Consider the following 19,733-nt stretch of genomic DNA (forward strand, 5'->3'; position numbering starts at 1 on the left):
CCCAAGTACACCGTGTCTGCTATCCATTTTTCTGGGAACAAGGTTGTTCCCTCAGTCAGTCACATGATAACGACATCTCTGCTGCCGCGGTCTAGTACGGCAACCTATCAACGAATGCAGCCGTGCGCAAGCAAAGCAAGCTAGCTAGCTAACGTTAATCGTTCACATTAGTCTAGCTACTGCTTGAGGTTCTATCGTCGCACGCCCGCCTGTGCAGTACTGGCACGTCTGGACTCGGGAGGTTCTAGTCGAAAGAAATGGGCACTCGTTGAGGCACTGAGGACGGGCTGAATCGTTTGACCATCCTTCTGGAGTTACTGAAAGGTAAATGGGTCCCAGTTCAAAGCCTTAGCTTCAGCATTATAGGGTTTTTGTATGGCTAAGCCGGGGCTGCCCTGACATTACAACCCCCGTCATCTTCATCTTTCCGTCAGTTAGACTCGAGTTAATTATGGTTATCTCAGCTGTTGGTAACGAAAATGGTACAGTAGGTTAGCTCTCGCTAAATCCTGAAGGGTTAACCCTCCAGGCTATCAATTCATTCGCTCGTGATATTTTAATATATACAACATTATTAGCTAGCTATAGTTGCTGGCTATATTGTTATCTTGTCACTCAGAAATGGTCATTTTCATTAGTGCTAGCTCTACCTTTTATTATTTCCTAACTGTATTTGGTAACTGAAGTAAGCAACAACAGCAACGTGATGTGTCAGCTAAAGCTAGCTACAGCTACCACCAGTACTACTGGGAGCAGCTAGCTAACTCATTCCTCTCCAGGAAACAGCCTGCAAGTCGTCTAGCCAGCTAGCTAGAATGAACGCTAAATGTGTTTCGTGTACTACTAGCTAGATTGCTTGTGGTGCTGACATATCTAGCCTACAGTGATAAACCTAAATTTGGAAATTACTTAAAAAGCCATGAACATCATAGCCAATAGTAGTGCTGCTGTGGACCATTGCCAGCTTTTGCCAACTCATCACCTTCGGTGGCTGAGCTTACTGTAAAAAGACACATTTCAAACACAAGTACAAGTACAAGATAAGTATACAATGGTTTAGACGTAGTAAAGATACAGCAGGCTACCTGATTCTATCATTGTCATCATTGTCATTGTTCAGTAATCTCTGTCTGAATCAGTGTAGCTGTGAACGTGTTGTTATTTTTAGTCTTCTATTTGACAACAGTACATGTACTGTAGTCAAATAGAAGACTAATTGCCAACCGCATTGATTTTCTGTCAGAGAATGTGTATAGTAGTGAATCAGTGAAAGAGGTGGTTAAAAATATAAATTAGACCTCCTTTATGTTTGACCTAGTTTGTGGCTCCCATTCTCACTCATTTTATTCTTAGACACAATTCAGAGGCTTTGGTCGTATAGGACTATGTTAAAACGATAGGCCTATGTCTTAACGTTATATGTCAGGGAACGTATGAATTGTGCAGAATACTTGTACACAGTTCCAAGCCAACACCCTTCAAAAAAGTAATGTCGGTTCAATCGATTTTTTTTGTGTGCTTTTGAGCTTTGACTTGGTAACTAAGGCCACAGAGTTCAACCTTGGTAGCTCCAGACTCATCTTTGTAACTTTACCTCCCTGAGTTACCGCCTGACCTCCCTAAGAGGGGAGAGAGGCCCGCCAGGCATGACTACAATAACATGACCCAGTGAGGCTGACAATCAGGATCCTGTTTGATCAGCATTCACACTTTCAAGGTTTTTAGTGAGGAATTGTGTGAGGTAGAAGCAACGTGGGTTGTTATTTCTGTGCCTACATTGACACGTTTCTGTTTACATTATTCTACAAACACGACAGCACAATTAGAACTGTCTGACTTGGGAAAGGCTGTTGTGTAGCATAACAATAATAGTTTAAGGCTGTTGTTTGTTACTGTCATGGGCTTTGTTTTCTACTATCAACAAAGTATTTTGAACCTTATGAAACAGTACTGTCAACCCCACCTCATGCATTTTCCATAATAGATTACCTATTGCACTAGTTGACACAACTGTTTTTGGTGTTCACCGAAGTGCATGTTAAAGTAATCGTTCTTACAGCTCTGATTCATTTAACATACTTTGACATTGCATGGATGGGTGTATAGTGTTGAGTGTTGACCTAGCATGATATTCTTCAAGTAAAGAGTCAGTGTGTAATATGGCCAGGATTAGGATCGTTATCTCCTTCTCAACCTGGCATCTAAGCAATGAACACAATTTATAGTTTTTACTTCTAACAAACCATAGACAAATTGTCATGAATGTTTTAATCATGTGGTAACTACATATACTTGAGCAGGTCCAGACACATGGTCTTGAAACACTGATTTCTATCGAACCAGGCCACTGTCAGCCATGACCCTGCAGCTTTTATGATGGTTAACTATTCCAATAGAGCAGGTGTAGCCTTGCTTGGTAGCCACGTATTTGTCATCGTGAGGTGTTTACTTGAGTCAATCTAGTCATTGGATCCAGCCAGGTAGACGGAAGGTGCCAGGATAACTCTCGTGTGCTCTGTTGCTTAATACTTTGATCACTGGCGAGATCTACTTCTACAATTTGCTTTGATATAGTATTGTATGTTTTTTTTTCTTTTTTCTTTTGTGTATTATTTTGTCACTGTTGTATGTTAATATCTGTTCAAGATGATCTTCTTTGTCATGTTTTTCTTTTAAGAAAGTGTTTGGTTGATGGCTTTTTCACAAACTCTGGTGTATCATAACAGGATGCTTAAAGTCCATGTTTCATAGTTTTAGATTGCAGAAGAGAAAGTGAACTGCAATCAACCGTGTCTTGAAAAACAGGAACGCGTTCATAATTTATTAACCAAGTCGACATCCGGTACAAAAAGTTATTTATCTGATGACATAGACAGCAAATATGGATGAACCGCTGACGAATCATAAGCCAGAAAGTGAATAACATCAGAGTTTATTGCAGTGTCGCAAGAGTAAGACATCTAATGACTGAAGGGGCCCATCCATGTGACTGGGCTACAGCAACGTAGCCTCCCGCTGGTCCTAACTCAGCCACGCGACCCTTATCGGAGAGAAAACGTGGTTTTGCTGCTAAACTGGAACTCGCTCTTCTCTTATCAGCCACACACCTGCTTGTTCGGAGAAGAACCTCATTGGCTAAACAGTTTCCTTTCATCTGATTGGATGATTCAGCGCTCGGCGTCCCTCCCATTGCACACCCTTACAGACTAGTATTGGAGGAAAAGTTTAATAATTACTAATAACAAGATGTACATAGGGTTCGTCTCTGGTGATTTAGGGAAGGCTGTATTTGACAGTTCAGGATGACAGGGAGGCGTTATCATTGGATGCAAAAGGATGAAGACTTTGATCCCACTGGCATATCCTGAGGGGGGATAAGACCAGGCTTCCCCACCTCGGTCCCAGATGAAGAGACCACGGCCCTGGGGGGACATGGACCCCCTCGGCAGCTACACGGAGGAAGAGGCCAGTGAACAGGATCAGTCCTCTTCTTCAAAGTCGTCCTGGTCCCTGGTGAGTCTAGTGGAGGAAGCAAGGCCTAGCGGATCTCTAGGGGGCTGATGGACGGTTTTTGTGACGACTTGGATGTTTGGTTGAGATCTGTCAGGATTAAGCTCAGGCGCGCTTGTGGTGATGTTTCAGCGTTAAGGCCGTTTCACTGCTCTTTCTGTGTTGTTCTTTCAGATTTACAATTTGTCTTCAGTACCACGTTGTCTTCAGATAAGAATGTTCTCAAGATATTCAAATGCTATTGGAGGTCTATTGATCAGGCCACACTGACTGTAGTATTCCGTTGAAAAAAAACAGACAAGGACTGAGATGGTAAAATACATTTTTAAAACATGCGTTTTGTTGGGAGAAAATACCTCGAGGTTCCCAAGTTTCCTTCAGGATCACAATGACCCTTATTGAGAGATTTGTGGCTCTTGCTGGTTAGTTGTAACAGATTTAAATTCTTATATTCACTGAAATATTTTTACTGTTGATTGTTTTTCTACAGGTACACTTGCACTTATTGAGTTCCACGTTGTTTAATTGTAACTTGTTTAACTGCATGCTCTTATGGTTCTTCCCTTTGGCACTTATTAGTTTTTCACAATATATGCTTCATGTTTTGGCTGCTCGCAATGTTTTGGGCTATCTCGTTGTTATGATCAGTGACCTATGCACTTTTGTAAAGCTCTCTCTTGGTAGTCGCTTTGGATAAAAGCGTCTGCTAAATGCATAAATGTAATGAAAAACGTAAAGTCCTCGATAGTCTCTGCAGTTCTACTGCTGCAATGGATGTCTCCGCTTGCCTGCGGCTTAGAGCTCCCGTTGCCTTTTTCCCTTCTGGGTTCCTCTGCCAAAGAACCACATATGGAGCGTTCTGAAAAGGCTTCACTCTTGTGGGGATTGGGGCTTAAGCAGTGTGCTAATGATGACTTATCCTGACATTAAAGTCGTGTTCCTATCTTCTGACGAGTGCTATCATACTGCCGTACAGAACGTACAGGTGTACCACACCTCCATGACTCAAAAGGCCCACTCCTTAGAGATAGGGAAAAACAGTCTAAACGTTGAGTGTAACAGACTCATCTGCTGTATAATGATTTAGCCAGCCCTTCTTGTATGAAGTGAAAACATCTGTGTTTGCGTGTGTGGGGTTATGGACTCCAGCTACATTTACATTTAGTCATTTAGCAGACGCTCTTATCCAGAGCGACTTACAGGAAGTACAAGGACTTTCACCCCCGAGGCAAGTAGGGTGAAGTGCCTTGCCCAAGGACACAACGGACTTTGGCACGCCCGGGAATCGAACCAACAACCTTCTGATTAATAGTCCGACTGTCTAACCGCTCAGCCATCTGATCCCTGGTATCCCTGGTATGATTCCAGTTCCTAGAAGGAGGCTGTCTGATCTTGTGGTTAGGCTGCAATGCACGGTGTCCTTATCTGCTCATGTAGTTTTCTCATAATAGTGAAGGTTTCTCATGGAATAATACTGCGGGCTCTCTGGACCACCACACAAGAAAACCTATTGCGACATAAGCAGAATATTCCATTCTCAAAAACCAACTTGTACTTTGTCGTGTGTATTGTCTGCTGACCCACCCCCAGTACTCTATACAGATTCTGTACAATAGGTCAGTGTTCAGATCGACCCGGTTATGTAAACCCACAATGCAGTCATTGGGAGAATGTTTACAAGACTCTCACAACATGACCTTGGGTGACCAACCTATTTGCTAAGTTAGCAAGGACTCCAGAAACAGTGTGTCCCACTTTGACAAAGCTTGAGTTCACACATTTCACACGCAGTAAAAAGGGAGACTTTTTAGCGAATAGACAACAAATACACTCATGGTTACTTGCATGTATCATACCAACAAAAACGAGTCCACGCAGATCAATATGTGTTATTTTGGGGGTTCTATTTAAGATGGCAGCAAGATGCTGGAATGTAAACAGGACGTGATTTGTTGCCACTGAAGCGGGAACAACACTTGGACACAATGGACAGCTTGTGTGTGTGCGTGTGTGCGTGTGTGCGTGTGTGCGTGTGTGCGTGTGTGCGTGTGTGCGTGTGTGCGTGTGTGCGTGCGTGCGTGCGCGCGTGTCTCTTCCCTCCAGACTCAGTCTGGCTCTGGAGGGGGGACAGACAGGAGACAGATTTGGGAGGACAGGAGCTCAGTCTGATAACAGACAGACAGGCACCTCAGGTGTGGCATGCAGGGGGAGGCTACAGTGGGGAGGCAGGTAGGGAGAAGGAAACCGACTCTAGAGTATTCCATGACAACAAAGGCATTGTGCGAAAACTCATTACGTTTGAAGCCAGTTCAGTGAGTTACACAGGTAGCCAAGTCACTGTGGCATTCTGACAATGCATAGTAAAGTAGTAATACAAAAATAAATAAAAAAAGATTTAAAATGTTTGCTCATTTCAGATACAATAATAACACTTTATCATAACATATTCAGTGATTATAGGGGTATCGAGTAGAAGGCAATAGTCAAATATTGCAAAAATACAATTGTTTCTGTCAGACTTGGTCTTCAAAGGCCTCAAACAGAATAAGATATAAGATAACGCAGTAGTAGAAGAGGAACTAGGCAAGAGTCGAGAGAAACCGGTTGAAATCCCAGCGAGAAATAGAAGCCTTACAAAGTACTTGACGCGTGTCTTCAGGCTTGTCTAAACCTGTTGTCCAACCCACACTCCCTAGTCCTGGACAGCACTGTCCCTCCTCTAACTCCCCCGGTCGTGTTTCTCTTGCTGGCCAGGCGGACACTATGAACTACGTGGGTCAGCTGGCCGGCCAGGTGCTGGTGACGGTGAAGGAGCTGTACAAGGGCATCAACCAGGCCACGCTGTCGGGCTGCATCGACGTGGTGGTGGTGCGGCAGAGGGACGGCACCTACCAGTGCTCCCCCTTCCATGTGCGCTTCGGCAAGCTGGGAGTGCTGCGCTCCAAGGAGAAAGTGGTGAGTGGAGAGGGAAATGAGATTGTTTGTTTCGTTTTTGTTTTTCTTGTCAAATACCAGTTTGAAACTTGTACTTTGACAAAAGATGGGCTGAAACTGTCGTTTGGTAAGAGGAGACGAGGAAACAAGATGTATTGTGCGCGCACACACACACACACACGTATTGCAACAATGCAATATTTGTATTTGATTCAAAACACCCTTTATTCATGACTGTATCAGTGATTGGAATTACTTTCTTCACTGGAAAGATGCAAAGTTGCATCTTCAGTTGCAGAGGGAAAGACCGCCCTTTCTCTCTCTGACATGTGACCATGTGACCTGACGGAGCTTTGAGGTTGTCTGTGTGTGGGAATGGTGTGTAACTAGAAGAAGGTGCCTCTCTCCTTTAGAAATTTGTAACATAAACGTTCAATTTGACCACAGTCAGATGAGAGTCCAGTGTTTTGGGGGGTCCACTAATGTGCCTAATCTGGTCTGTATTGAAATACAAGAAGTAATTAGCCTAAACAAATGCAACCTATTCTCAATACCTCCCTGATCTTTGTTACCAACATATTGTTGCCCGGAGTCAGGAGTCCTTTTAGTCATGCTCTGGAAACAGACACCTATTTTTAGGGTTCTGGTTTTTCAAGTGCTTTCTCTTCCTGCTAGACTTTTGCCTCCGAGCGTGTGATAGTTACCAGAAGCAGGTCGGCATGCTTGTCAGATCGTTTCCTGTTAGCTAGTCTGCATCGACACTCGCCTGATCCTACCCTACTGATTTCACTGAGCCCGCGTAGGAGAAGGATGTGGGTAGAGGATTTGTGGGGGATGAAGTCTAAAGCACTGTGCCGATATACAGCATATTACAAGAGGTTTTCTGAACACCAGATGTATGCATGGTCACTATGGCAACAAGTTATTCTTTTCTGTGGGAGAGAGAGAGAGAGAGAGGGGGGGAGGGAGGGGGGAGGGAGGGAAGGAGGGAGAGAGAGAGGGTGAGAGGGAGAGAAAAGAAAATGGTGGAGGAGGCATGACTAAAATGTCCCAGTAGAAAGGAGTCAGATGGTTACTCATGAGGTGTGCATATGACATTAGGAGGAGGTGAGATGGGAGCGGTCGTTAATGTTCCCTCTCTGTCATGACTCTGCCCTCACCCACCCCTTGTTCAAGACACTGCAGCAGGCAGAGTGGGGTTGGGAAGATTCTCTGTCAGAACAGGTACAAAGACAATAGTTGTCTGGTGGAATATATGCCTTATCTCGAGGGGTGGGTGGCGGTTGCACGAGTGGCAATTAAAAAAGGGTTTAAAAGTCACATAATGACATGTTTGACTCGTCTAACGAGATGTTTTCTACAGCAAGGCCGTTTTTTGAGCGTGTGGCTGTGTTGGCTCAGATTCTTGTAATCCTGTATGTGCCGCTGTCTCTGCTGGGTTTATCCTGTCAGCGTGTGACTGAACAGCTCAGATTCATTCTGAATCGTTATCAGAGTCATTAAGATTCCCAGCCATCCCTCGCCACGTGCAAATCCCTACCAGCAGCCTGGGGAATCAAGCCCAGTGGCTGCTGGGAAGACCTCGCAGAGCAGTAAAAACAGGAACAAAGGTAAACAAAGTTGGGAGGCTTTGTGTGTCAGGATCTGATAGCAAAGAGGTCCGGTTTTGGTCTCTCTCTCTCTTCTCTTTCTTTCTCTCTTACTCTCTCTTTTTCTTTCTTTCTCTCTCTCTCTCCTCTCTCTCTCTCTCTGTCTCTCTGTCTCTCTGTCTCTCTCTCTCTCTCTCTCTCTCTCTCTCTCTCTCTCTCTCTCTCTCTTATTCTTTCTTTCTTCTCTCTGTCTCTTTCTGTGTCTCTCTCTCTCTGTGCCTGTCTGTCTCTCTCCCTCCATTTCTCTCTCCACCAGGGTTAGAGTTGACCTGATTATTTGGTGGTGTCAGGTTTCTGAAGGACTCCTCTGAGGTTTGTCTGGCCCTGGCCAAGGCCTCGTTCTCCTGGCAGACTCCAGGAAACATGAGCCCTACGAGGCTCATTCACTAATTAGGTCTGCCTTCTCATGAGAACAGCACTCGAAGGAGCCGTCAGCACTGTATGTGGCCTGATTAGAATGAACAGGCCAATGGCATCCTTGTTTTCATATCAAACGAAAAGGGAAGTTAGAAGCAAGTGAGGAGTTGACAGTGAATGCTCTGATAAATGTTTTATAACTGCAGTACTTCCCACACATCACAGAATTTCTATAATATCCATGAGTTTCAAAAGTTGTAGTTCCATCAGGGAATGTAAAGCGTGTTTAGCAAACAAGAAAACTAATCTAAAGAATCTGCGTATTTGTTAATAATTTATAACATTTTCCGTCATGGAAATGTGTGTTTGTGTCCATGCATGTGAGCCGTCCTCCTCTGTTTCAGATCGACATTGAGGTGAATGGAGAGCCTGTCGTCCTTCACATGAAGCTCGGGGACAATGGAGAGGCCTTCTTTGTCCAAGAGACCGAGCTGCAGAACGTGAGCATCCAGTCCTCCTTAGCTCTCAGGCTTGATGGGACACATGTCTAATCTTGACATCACAGGGTTTTAAAGGTTAACCTGATAACGTCAGGATAGCATGAACTGTATCTGTTTTCACACAGATAGCTGACACGCTGACTACAGTACATTTATTCAATGTAGAAACACTGTTTAGTCAAATGAAGCTCGCTCCCTTGATTGTCAGCGACACAAAAGAAATGGACGTGGAATAGGCACTAGAACTTGCCTGCAGAGAAGCCAGTGATCTCGGTCTCTGCCACCGCATCTAAAGCCTCTCTGTGTCTCTGATGGATGTCTCCAGGAGATCGTCCCGGCCCACCTGGCCACCTCCCCTATCCCCACCGAAGGTCACCTGTTCTGGATGGCCGAGGTGGAGCGCGGGGGTGGCGTGGCGCAGGACCTGGACGACCCGGCCGACCTCGAGGACCCCCACGACCCCCCCGCCCCCAGCGCCATCGCCGTGATCAAGAAGAAGAAGAGGCGGAGGAAGAAGCACAAAGGAGACCCCCGCCGGGAGGAGATGACCCCACCTGTGGCCCTCACTGCCGCTGCTGCTAACGCTGCTGCTGCTGCTGCTGCTAACGCTGCTGCTGCTGCCACAGAGGAGATCTTCGAGATGGACCTGAGCTCGGACGAGGAGGCGGCAGGGCACGCTACTCGGTGGGAGTGCCAGAGGTTTTTTTAAATCTTTTATTTTACATTTACATTAAGTCATTTAGCAGACGCTCTTATCGCGAGCGACTTGCAGTACGTACAGGGACATTCCCCCCGAGGCAAGTAGGGTGAAGTGCCTTGCCCAAGGACACAATGTCATTTGGCACGGCGGGGAATTGACCCAGCAACCTTCTGATTACTAGCCCGACTCCCTCAGCGCTCAGCCATCGGACTCCTTGATTTTATGATATATTGGGGTGTTTTTCCATGCGTGACAGGAAAGGCAGGGAGAGGGAGAAGGGGGGGGGGAACATGCAGTAAAGGCCCCAGGCCGGGATTCAAACCCAGTCTGCTGCAGGAAGAGCCGAGGGCCTTGGTAAGGGTTAGAGGGACCGAGGTTTGACCAGACAAGAAGGATCTGTTCACCCTCAAGGAAATTCCTACTGTCCTGCAGGAGAGGTGCCGCGGACACACATTGTCAAGGGACATGCAGTGTCTAAAATACGGTATATTCATTTTGTTATTCTTGTTTTAGGTCGTCGTCCATGAGCACAATGAGGGACATGGACCCCAAACTCCCAGCTGCCAGGCACAGTATGGACAGCTACCCCTTCTCTGACGGGGACTGGTCCCTCTCAGACAGGTGTGTGAGCGTGACGCGTACACCCACACTCATGCTTCCCGGCTGACTGTTGTTGGACTGGTGACTCTATTGTTTCCCTGTGGCCCCTCCAGTCATGGCCTGTCTCAGGCCTTCTCCCCCAAGAGTGACTCGGAGCTGATGGTGCGGCCCTCAGAGAGCATGCTCCGTGCCGAGTCACACATGCAGTGGACCTGGGGAGAGTTCCCAGAATCCACCAGGGTAAGAGCTGACGGGTGGTTTATTTCTCCCCCCTACTGTTTGACGTTATCCAGCTACCCAGCTGATGCTCATTGATAAGCACCATGCACATTTTTTTATTCCAAAACGTTCAGTACAATGGGATGCTAATATCGTGTAACGACTTGTCAGGTAAGCAAGAAGGAGCGACAGGAGCTGCCGAAGACGGTGACCATCACCCCGTCTGAGAACACCCACTTCCGCGTCATCCTGAGCACGGAGGCCATGGAGAACGAGACGGAGACGGAGGGAGAGTCGGGGCCCCAGGAGGACGACTCTGGCCCCGTGTGTCCCATCGTCAAACCCCAACCCCGTAGCCCCGTAGCCACCACAGCTACCCCCATCACCTCAGCCCTGACCCCCATCACCTCAGCCCTGACCCCCATCACCTCAGCCCTGACCCCCATCACCTCAGCCCTGACCCCCGCCACCTCAGACCGGACACCTGCCACCTCAGCCCCAACTTCTGTGACCTCTGCCCTGAACGAAGCCACCTCAGCCCTGACCCCTCTCACCTCAACCCTGACCCCTCTCACCTCAGCCCTGACCCCCCTCACCTCTACCTTGACCCCTCTCACCTCAACCCTGACCCCTCTCACCTCAGCCCTGACCCCCCTCACCTCTACCCTGACCCCCCTCACCCCGACCCTGACCCCCCTCACCCCGACCCTGACCCCTCTCACCTCAGCCCTGACCCCCCTCACCTCTACCCTGACCCCCCTCACCCCGACCCTGACGCCCTCGGAGCCTCAGGAGATCCCGCCCTCCGGCATCTCGACGTCCACGCCTGCCGACAGCCGAGCCGGCGCCGCCCAGATGGCAGGGGACATGGGCGACAGCGGCTCCAAGAGCGACTCGCCGTCCAAGAAGAAAGGTGAGGCCCAACACGGCTAGGGGACCTTGTCGCCGGCGACGTCTACCTGGGGAACCGCTCCCTGTGGCTGTAGGTCTGACTGGGGGTGTCATTGTATAGGCTACCAGTTTAGTTCTGCTTAGAAAGAGTGAGAGGCCGCTGTATCTGATATGCCGCCGTGTCCTCAAGGCTGTTCTCCTCCGTGCTCACAGGGGTCCCCAAGAGAAGCCAGCACCAGGGCCCAGAGGATATCTACCTGGACGACTTGAATGTACTCGAACCTGAAGTTGTTGCACGTTACTTTCCCAAGAGGTAAATCTCCCCTCTCTCTCCATGGATATAGGAAATGAAAACATAATAACTAATGATCCTGATCAAAAAATAAACTTTTTGCTCCGTACACTTTGTTATGGTGAAATATAAAGAGACTGCTGATACCAGTAGGCTGACTGCCTGTGTGTGTGTGGTTGAGTTCTGTCTCTGACGAGGTGTGTGTGGTTGCAGTGAGGAGGCAGCAGGGAAGCACTGGCTGGACTCTGACCAGCGCTCGGGCTCCCAGTCTCCCCAGTCCGTGGGCAGTGCAGCGGCCGACAGCGGCACCGAGTGTCTGTCGGACTCGGCCAGCGACCTCCCCGACGTCACGCTGTCCCTGTGCGGAGGCCTCAGCGACAACGCCGAAATATCCAAAGGTATGGCTTCTGCTGTTCCCCCCAAACTGGGATTCAACTGTCTTAGTTATTGTGGAATCATGGCTTGAAGCTTTAGTGCACCAAAGATGTGCGTGTTCGATTTAGTTTGTAGAATTTCACTCTGCGGGGTTGTGTTTGTTTACAGAAAGGTTCATGGAGCATATTATCACGTATCATGAGTTTGCAGAGAACCCAGCAATCATAGATAACCCCAACTTGGTAGTGAAAATTGCTAATAGGTAAGTTCATGTTTGTGTATGTCATGAATCTAAAAAGATCATTTGTGAGTGTTCAATTGAACGTCTTTGTCCCTTAACTAATTTTTATGTTTTCTTAGGTACTACAACTGGACACTAGCCGCACCCTTGATTTTAAGTCTGCAGGCTTTTCAGAAGAATTTACCAAAGGTATCCTGTCTCCCCCATCTCTCTGCAAACTCAACTCAGATGAGGCGTGTCGTAAAAGGAATTTCAAACCGTGTCCTGTTTGTCTGCTTGTCTAATACAGGCTACAGAGGAGGCCTGGGTGAAGGAGAAGATGCCAAAGAAGTCGGGCCGGTGGTGGTTCTGGCGCAAGAGGGCTGACAGCACAATCAAGCAGGTACTGAAGTCTTACATCACTTCCTGAAAGCTGCTCACAGGTGAATGTTCTGGGATTTGAGGGAAACGTCTGTGTTTTCCTCTGCAGTCGGAGACCAAGCTGGAGACCAAGGAGTCTCAGGAGGAGGAGGGACGATCCTCCCTGTCTCAGGAGAGCCTGGCCTTGACGTGAGGCTGCCCCCAACACACACACACACATATACACACACGCATACACATTTACACATACATATACACACTCACACACTCATACACACACAGTCAAAGGAGCCTTCTGTTTCCTTCTTGTTCAGGCCCAAGGCTGGTGACTCCTCCAGTGACGAGGATGCTAAGGAGGTTAGCGCTGCGTCCTGCCAGGAGAGGCCCCCGGGGTCAGAGACTCACCCCTGCCCTCACACCTACAGGAAATCACTGCGCCTCTCCTCCAATCAGATAGTGAGTACATTGCCGACTTCCCGCCCTCCAGCTGAGAGTGGTCGCCTGGTCCACGAACCAAAGTAACCACCTCTCAGCTACCTGGTACCGTGAACCCAAAACAGAATACTACAGGTTAATAAAAGCTGTTTATTACATGTATTGTTTCTTTTGATAATACGGAGCAATTGAAGCTTTTCTGTGGTGATTATGTTGCCGGTGAGATTTGAGCTCCCCCTGCTGGTCACGTGTAGCTAGTGCGGTGTCTGATGTTACTGGTGATATCTGAGAGCCACCTATTGGTCACTTATTTCTGGAGCGATGGCTTCTTGTAAGTCTATGGAATGTTATCAGTCTCTTCACTAATAGGTCAACATACCAGCTGGATATTCTTGTAGATGGCATTGTGGGCTTGATTATGGGTGAACCAAAATCATCCTCACAGTTTAGTGAGTTTGTGCGATAGACTGATGAGTTCTGCAGAGAAGGGAGACTGGCGTTGGTCACGGTTTGGAACGGAAGGGAGAAAACAGGACAACGGCGGATATCGCAGTTTTTTTAATTTGTTTTTTTTACGACGTAGTTAAGGCGGCAGGCGTGTCTTGCTCAGTGCTGTGGGAAACCCTGCACCCTGGGCTAGTGTGTGCCTCCCCCCCCCCTCCCTCCCCCCCAGAGGGTGAGTCATGTCTCCTCTCCCCACAGGCCAGTCTAAATCTGAAGGAGGGCCCTAACGATGTGACCTTCAGCATCACCACCCAGTACCAGGGCACCTGCCGCTGCGAGGGCACCATCTACCTGTGGAACTGGGACGACAAGGTCATCATCTCCGACATCGACGGCACCATCACCAAGTAAGGACGGAACAGCCGGACGTCGTCGAGCACTGATCTTGCCTGGGTCGGGGGTTCAGTCTTTCGCTTTCTGATTGGGTTTAGAAACTTGACGACACAGAACTTGTAGTACAGTTGTTCGACTAGGATTCAAGAGCAATGTATGACGGACTGTTCCAATTAGCTTCGTCGAACATGCAGGAAAAGATTCATACACGTTGGTCATTATCATTTCCCCCATGAAAACGAAGATAGACCTTCCCTTAAATAAACCTCAGTCCACTTTTCTGTGAGCTCGATGGACCTCGGAGACCAAGTGGAGTTGAAATAACCAACATTAATTACAGCCGTGGCTCTCAAACCAGGCCTGTTCCTCTTATATATCCTTATTTTGTTTCATTAATGCAAAGCCAGCTTTCGTATTAGCGCCCTAGATCGATCTGATTCTCCCCATCTCCCGACGCCCACTCTGTGACGCTCATGGTTGGCCGGCATACTTTTTTTTTTTTTTTTAAAGGCGATATGGTCCTTATTATCTCCATTACCGCTTGGTCAACGTGTGTGTGTGCGTGTAGATATATGCAAATGGATGTGTGTGTGTGTGTGTCTTAGAGAAGCAGGGAGGATGGTTGTAGACTGACTGAGGACAGAAACCGTAATGAGCCCATTAACATTTCAGCGTGTAGCACCAAGTCGTGATCCACGTCAGAGGTGCAGCACCTTAGTGAGCAGCAGGCTCGCTCCAGAGAGAGGATCCTCATTAGTACAGCCCTGGCCTTCACTTCACCCATTTCTCATCAAATAAGTCAAATGGACCAAACCTTTTTGACCAAAGTTGATTTATTTAAGGAAGCTAAAAAAACCTGTCTCCCTTAACACACTGGTACTTTGGGGTACAAGGAAATTCTGTACGTGCAGAATCCTTCCCGTTTGCTTTTCTGTCCATAACTTGTGTGTGTGTGTGTGTGTGTGTCTTTTCAGGTCAGATGTATTTGGGCAGATTTTGCCACAGCTGGGGAAAGACTGGACCCACCAGGGGATTGCCAAACTGTACCACTCAGTAGCAGAGTAAGTCACTGTGATCAACATCTCTCGTTCATTCCAACCTCCCCTCCTCGTCAGGTTAATCAAGAGCCATCCATAACTGCTGGTCTTAAATCACTAGCACCACGATCACATTCTCCACCATATGGAGTAGACTGCCCAGAGTGAATGAGTTCCTGTTTCCTGTAGGAATGGCTACAAGTTCCTGTACTGCTCAGCGCGTGCCATTGGCATGGCTGACATGACCAGAGGCTACCTGCAGTGGGTCAACGACGAGGGAACCATCCTCCCCCGCGGGCCTCTCATGCTCTCCCCCAGCAGCCTGTTCTCTGCCTTCCACAGGTACACCACCAGCCAGAGCACCCTGTCTCTGGCTGGCTGGCTGGCTGGCTGGCTGTCTGTTTCTCACTCTCCACCACTCTCTGTCTCTCTCTCTCTCTTTCTCCCACTCTCTTTCTCTCCACCTCTCACTCTCTCTCCCTCTCTCTCCACCTCTCTCTCTCTCTCTCTCTCTCTCTCTCTCTCAGTGGGTGCTGTTTTTACTTTCCTTTTAATACTGTGTGACACTGTGTGTGTGTGTTGTGAAATTGTGTGTGCTATTATGTGTGTTTTACTAATGCACAACCCATTGCTCCATCTGGGGGACATATGAAGGTCTGCTTACTTACTTGCCTATTAAGACGTATTGTTTCGGCCCCACAGAGAAGTGATTGAGAAGAAGCCGGAGATCTTCAAGATCGAATGCCTCACAGACATCAAGAACTTGTTCCAGTACAACAAGCGGCCCTTCTACGCCGCATTCGGGAACCGAACTAATGTGAGTTGAGTCTGCGTGCCTGTGCAGATGTGTCCTCAGTCCCAGGTCACAGTCTCAGGACGGCCTCATCCTGTCTGCTCTCTGAGGAGGCTGGAGTGGCTGGCAGCGCTAGCTGGCCTCCGCTCTCCCCTGCATCCTCAGCTGAGCTAACATAAACAACCCTGCTGGACCACAGGGACGACCACCGCACACACACACACACACACACTACCTCCCACACAGCCAAGAAGTAGCCCTTTTTGACATGCATTACAAGAAGTGCTGCGTCGATAGGAATGACATGGCTATTTGGCGCCTCCCTGTAAATGGAGAGCTGAAAGGTTTCCATGACTTATCAGGTGTCCCTGGCTTCTCTGCGTGTTTGACCCTCTCTCTGTGTAGGATGTGTTTGACCCTCTCTCTCTCTCTGTATAGGATGTGTTTGACCCTCTCTCTCTCTCTCTCTCTCTCTCTCTGTGTAGGATGTGTTTGACCCTCTCTCTCTCTCTCTCTCTCTCTCTGTATAGGATGTGTTTGACTCTCTCTCTCTCTCTCTCTCTCTCTCTCTCTCTCTCTCTCTCTCTGTAGGATGTGTTTGACCCTCTCTCTCTCTCTCTCTCTCTCTCTCTGTAGGATGTGTTTGACCCTCTCTCTCTCTCTCTCTCTCTCTGTAGGATGTGTTTGACCCTCTCTCTCTCTCTCTCTCTCTCTGTAGGATGTGTTTGACCTTCTCTCTCTCTCTCTCTCTCTCTCTCTGTGTAGGATGTGTTTGCCTATAAGGAGGTGGGGGTCCCGGTCTGCCGTATCTTCACCGTCAACCCCAAGGGAGAGCTCATCCAGGAGCAGACCAAGGGCAACAAGTCCTCGTAAGTACGCACCAACGCAGTGAGCCACGGGCGCTGTTCACTTCCTGTCCCCTCCTGCTCCACAGTGACACCACGTTTCTGCACATAGATGGCTAGAAGACAGAGGCTTGATGCTCTCACTGACTGTGTTGCAGACTCGTGTGAATTTCAAATGACCACACCCCTCATTCCTAGTAAAGTGCAGTAGATGTAGGTTCCCCCCAGGCCAGTGAGCAGGTCGTTCCTGTGTGTAGGGTGCAGGTGTGAGCTCTGCCTGGCTGTGTGTTGCAGGTACGGCAGGCTGAGTGAGCTGGTGGAACACGTGTTCCCGCTGCTGAATAAAGAACAGACCGAGGCCTTCGACATGCCTGAGTACAGCTCCTTCTGCTACTGGAGACAGCCCATCCCCGACATCAGCCCTGACGACCTGCTCTGACCACCACACACACACACACACACACACACACACTCACACACACACACTCAAAACCAGTGAGGAGCCTCTGTGAGACTACTGCATGAAATGGACCGGTCACAGGAGAGAGACCAAATCACAGCTGCAATCGTTTCTATGCTGTCACACACACACACACACACACACACACACACTCACCCTGCCCAGGTAACCCATAGTGCGTGGGATGGGAGCGATGCTGTGACCCTGCTTCTCCTCCTCCTCGCTGTCTGCTGCGGCCCGTCTGGGATGGTGTGGAGGAGGGACCCGCTCAGGACCGGAGAGTTCCACAGCAGCTCCACACACCAACCCGCCGGGAGCCTTCTGCACTTACCCAAACCACCCCTGAACACCACGTCCTTCACCTGTTCTGAAGCACGGGTCACAGTGAGAGATTCCTGCCCCAGTCAGTGATGGGGAAGCCCTGGCTGCTATTGGTGTAACTGCTTGTTTCCTCTCTGGAGGGAAGAGGAAGTCAGAGGTTGGAACGCGCCTGCGTGGTCCTGAGGAAGCTGCTATGTCCAAGAGTGGTTACTAACAACACTACTCCAGCCCTCACGTGACTTCTTGTTCCTCAATCTGAGGCAGATATTGTCTGAGTTGTTTTGTTTTTGTTTTGTTTTTGAGGGGGGGGGGGGTATTTAAAGTTATGTTTGAGATTCTTTAAGCTCAGTTAGTGTTTAACGGCATGTGTGTTTGTACACACAGTGAAGTATGTTTTAACAATGGCTCAATAGTGTTTTGTGCTAGCTGTTTTGTCATTAAGCATTTAGGCTGATATATACATTCTCTGGAGAGTGTTTTTGTTAACCAATGCAGTAATTACTACTAAACTATTTATCATAATTGATATATTTGGGTTAAATTATTGATTTTTCGGATGCACTGCTTTTGGTTGTTTGGAGAAGAAGGTATCTATGGTGCCGTGTTGAAAGAGCAGGGCTGGGAGTTCCTCGTTGTGTGTCCGCTGGGTCTTAAAACGGCCTCCTGGTAGCAGCTAGTCTGTCTCCAGGAGAACTGGACTGAGCCGTATGCCCTGTCAGGACTGAGTCCCTTCCCACCGTCCGACACGGGGCCAGTCAGGCTGTGAGGGGGAGGCCGGCTCACCAAGGACAGAGTCCTGTTCTGGGGGTGACGGCCGGGTCCCACAGGTGCTTCCACATGCCTTACCCAGCGCACTATCTGCTGCACCTCCCCCCGCCCCACCCGCCCCAGAGACAGGAGCAGGAACCCTTCTCTCTCACCTCAACACCCTCTCCAAGGAGAAGTAGACTTTAAACCAGAGAAGTGTGCAATCGATGCAAGACCGGAATAAGTCCTGTTGTTGGCTGCTAAAGCGAAGTCTTTTAGCGAATATTACCACCTGCTCAGTATATTCCTAAAGGTATATGTGGGATTATACGGCGTTCATTGAATATGTTGGGGTTATCGACGCAAGAAGGTCCAACTTTCCCAGGAGAGTTTGGTCCCCAGGCGTTTGTCCTGGTGAAGGAGACGGGCTGCTTGATGCTGCGGTGGGGTGTTGACGACCCCAACCCTTCCACTGCCTTCATCTCCACCTCAGGTGTGGGCTGCACTGGGATAAAGGTGACTTGAATATTGTCCTGACGTGCCAACTCAGTAGGCACACAGCAGGTGTAGCTAATACTGTTAGTTCCGTTGTAGTGTGTCAGCAGTGCATGCTTCGGAGCCTGCCCGCCCGCCTGCCCGCCCGCCTGCCCGCAGGTGGTAGAGGAGACTGCCATGTGCTGACGGTCTCTATCAACAGGAAGTAGTCTTGTGTGTGTGTGTGTGTGTATCGGAAATAATTTTGGTTCTTTAATGACATCCTCCGTTTTTCTTAGTTTGTTATGTAACCACAGGCCGGGGTTAAATGACGAGCAGATATGCTTTCCCTGGTAAATCGCTTGTAACAAAAGTTCAGTAGTAACCTATTAGTCTGTGCCAGTTAGTTTTGACTTAGTTTGGTGTACCGCTAACCACATAGGATCACGTTGGTGTGAGACCTTATCGATAGATACCATTCCTTGAAAAAGCACAAGATTTATCTATGATGGCAAGTAGTATTCATCCAGATATATCAGTGATAAAGACCCCGTTATTTGAAGATAAAGAAGTGAAGGAAACATGGGCATTCCTACCCATCATTCAGGCTGATTGTTGAGGATTTTTGAGTTTTGTTTCGATTTTCTTTTTCGTGTGTCTGTGTTTCATGAAGTGCGTATATGAAGTCGACCTATCTAATAATTAACGAAGCAATTCCATTCTTTCTATGAAAGTAAGAATAGTGTGTGGGTAGAACTCACCCATGTTATATGAACCTGAGATTCATACTAGATAGGATATTTATGGGCTCTGTATTACACTTCTGAGGAAAGACACTGAAGTTACTTCATGTTTTTGTTTTGGCCTTTTTGTGTTTCGTATAGCTTTTATTTTTTATTCATAATGCATTTGTTTGGTTGAGTTATGTTTTGAAAGTAAAGCTTGCTGTTTTATTACGTCTTAAAACAACTTAAAATGTATATTTGTTGTATTGATTTGTATGAAAATGTGGTTTGGAATATGTCAGCAAAGCTAAATCTATTGTAAAAATATGAAGCCAAGGAAGTGTGGCTTGTGGTTTTGTTTGTGTTAATAAAAGTTTATAATTGAATGCATCTTATCATATCAGTTGTTTTTCTAAAGTCTGGAACTGAAC

At 47.9% G+C, this 19,733-nt stretch overlaps 1 protein-coding gene across 3 annotated transcripts in view; it reads left to right on the forward strand.

Annotated features, from left to right (window-relative positions):
* lpin2 (lipin 2) overlaps nucleotides 1-19,692 on the forward strand; it is a 19,747-nt gene extending 55 nt beyond the window's left edge. The window contains exons 1-20 of one of the 3 annotated variants that reach the window (XM_084708015.1): nucleotides 1-324; nucleotides 6,265-6,465; nucleotides 8,855-8,950; nucleotides 9,276-9,649; nucleotides 10,164-10,271; nucleotides 10,364-10,490; nucleotides 10,641-11,382; nucleotides 11,574-11,673; nucleotides 11,866-12,050; nucleotides 12,196-12,289; nucleotides 12,388-12,457; nucleotides 12,558-12,650; nucleotides 12,738-12,817; nucleotides 12,943-13,084; nucleotides 13,766-13,914; nucleotides 14,875-14,961; nucleotides 15,127-15,279; nucleotides 15,640-15,754; nucleotides 16,496-16,599; nucleotides 16,870-19,692. The exon at nucleotides 1-324 is cut by the window's left edge and continues 55 nt beyond it. In XM_084708015.1, coding sequence (XP_084564141.1) covers nucleotides 6,274-6,465; nucleotides 8,855-8,950; nucleotides 9,276-9,649; nucleotides 10,164-10,271; nucleotides 10,364-10,490; nucleotides 10,641-11,382; nucleotides 11,574-11,673; nucleotides 11,866-12,050; nucleotides 12,196-12,289; nucleotides 12,388-12,457; nucleotides 12,558-12,650; nucleotides 12,738-12,817; nucleotides 12,943-13,084; nucleotides 13,766-13,914; nucleotides 14,875-14,961; nucleotides 15,127-15,279; nucleotides 15,640-15,754; nucleotides 16,496-16,599; nucleotides 16,870-17,014 — 3,156 coding nt within the window. In that variant the 5' untranslated portion in view covers nucleotides 1-324; nucleotides 6,265-6,273 and the 3' untranslated portion in view covers nucleotides 17,015-19,692. Of the gene's footprint in view, nucleotides 325-3,226; nucleotides 3,514-6,264; nucleotides 6,466-8,854; nucleotides 8,951-9,275; nucleotides 9,650-10,163; nucleotides 10,272-10,363; nucleotides 10,491-10,640; nucleotides 11,383-11,573; nucleotides 11,674-11,865; nucleotides 12,051-12,195; nucleotides 12,290-12,387; nucleotides 12,458-12,557; nucleotides 12,651-12,737; nucleotides 12,818-12,942; nucleotides 13,085-13,765; nucleotides 13,915-14,874; nucleotides 14,962-15,126; nucleotides 15,280-15,639; nucleotides 15,755-16,495; nucleotides 16,600-16,869 lie in introns of those variants that run through there. The other 2 variants (XM_084708013.1, XM_084708014.1) reach the window with 2 other exon arrangements.
* The last annotated feature ends 41 nt before the right edge of the window (nucleotides 19,693-19,733 follow it).

The sequence above is a fragment of the Hypomesus nipponensis genome, chromosome 10 (assembly GCF_054491055.1).
Source record: "Hypomesus nipponensis isolate SF chromosome 10, ASM5449105v1, whole genome shotgun sequence".
In the NCBI taxonomy this organism is placed as follows: Eukaryota; Metazoa; Chordata; class Actinopteri; order Osmeriformes; family Osmeridae; genus Hypomesus; species Hypomesus nipponensis.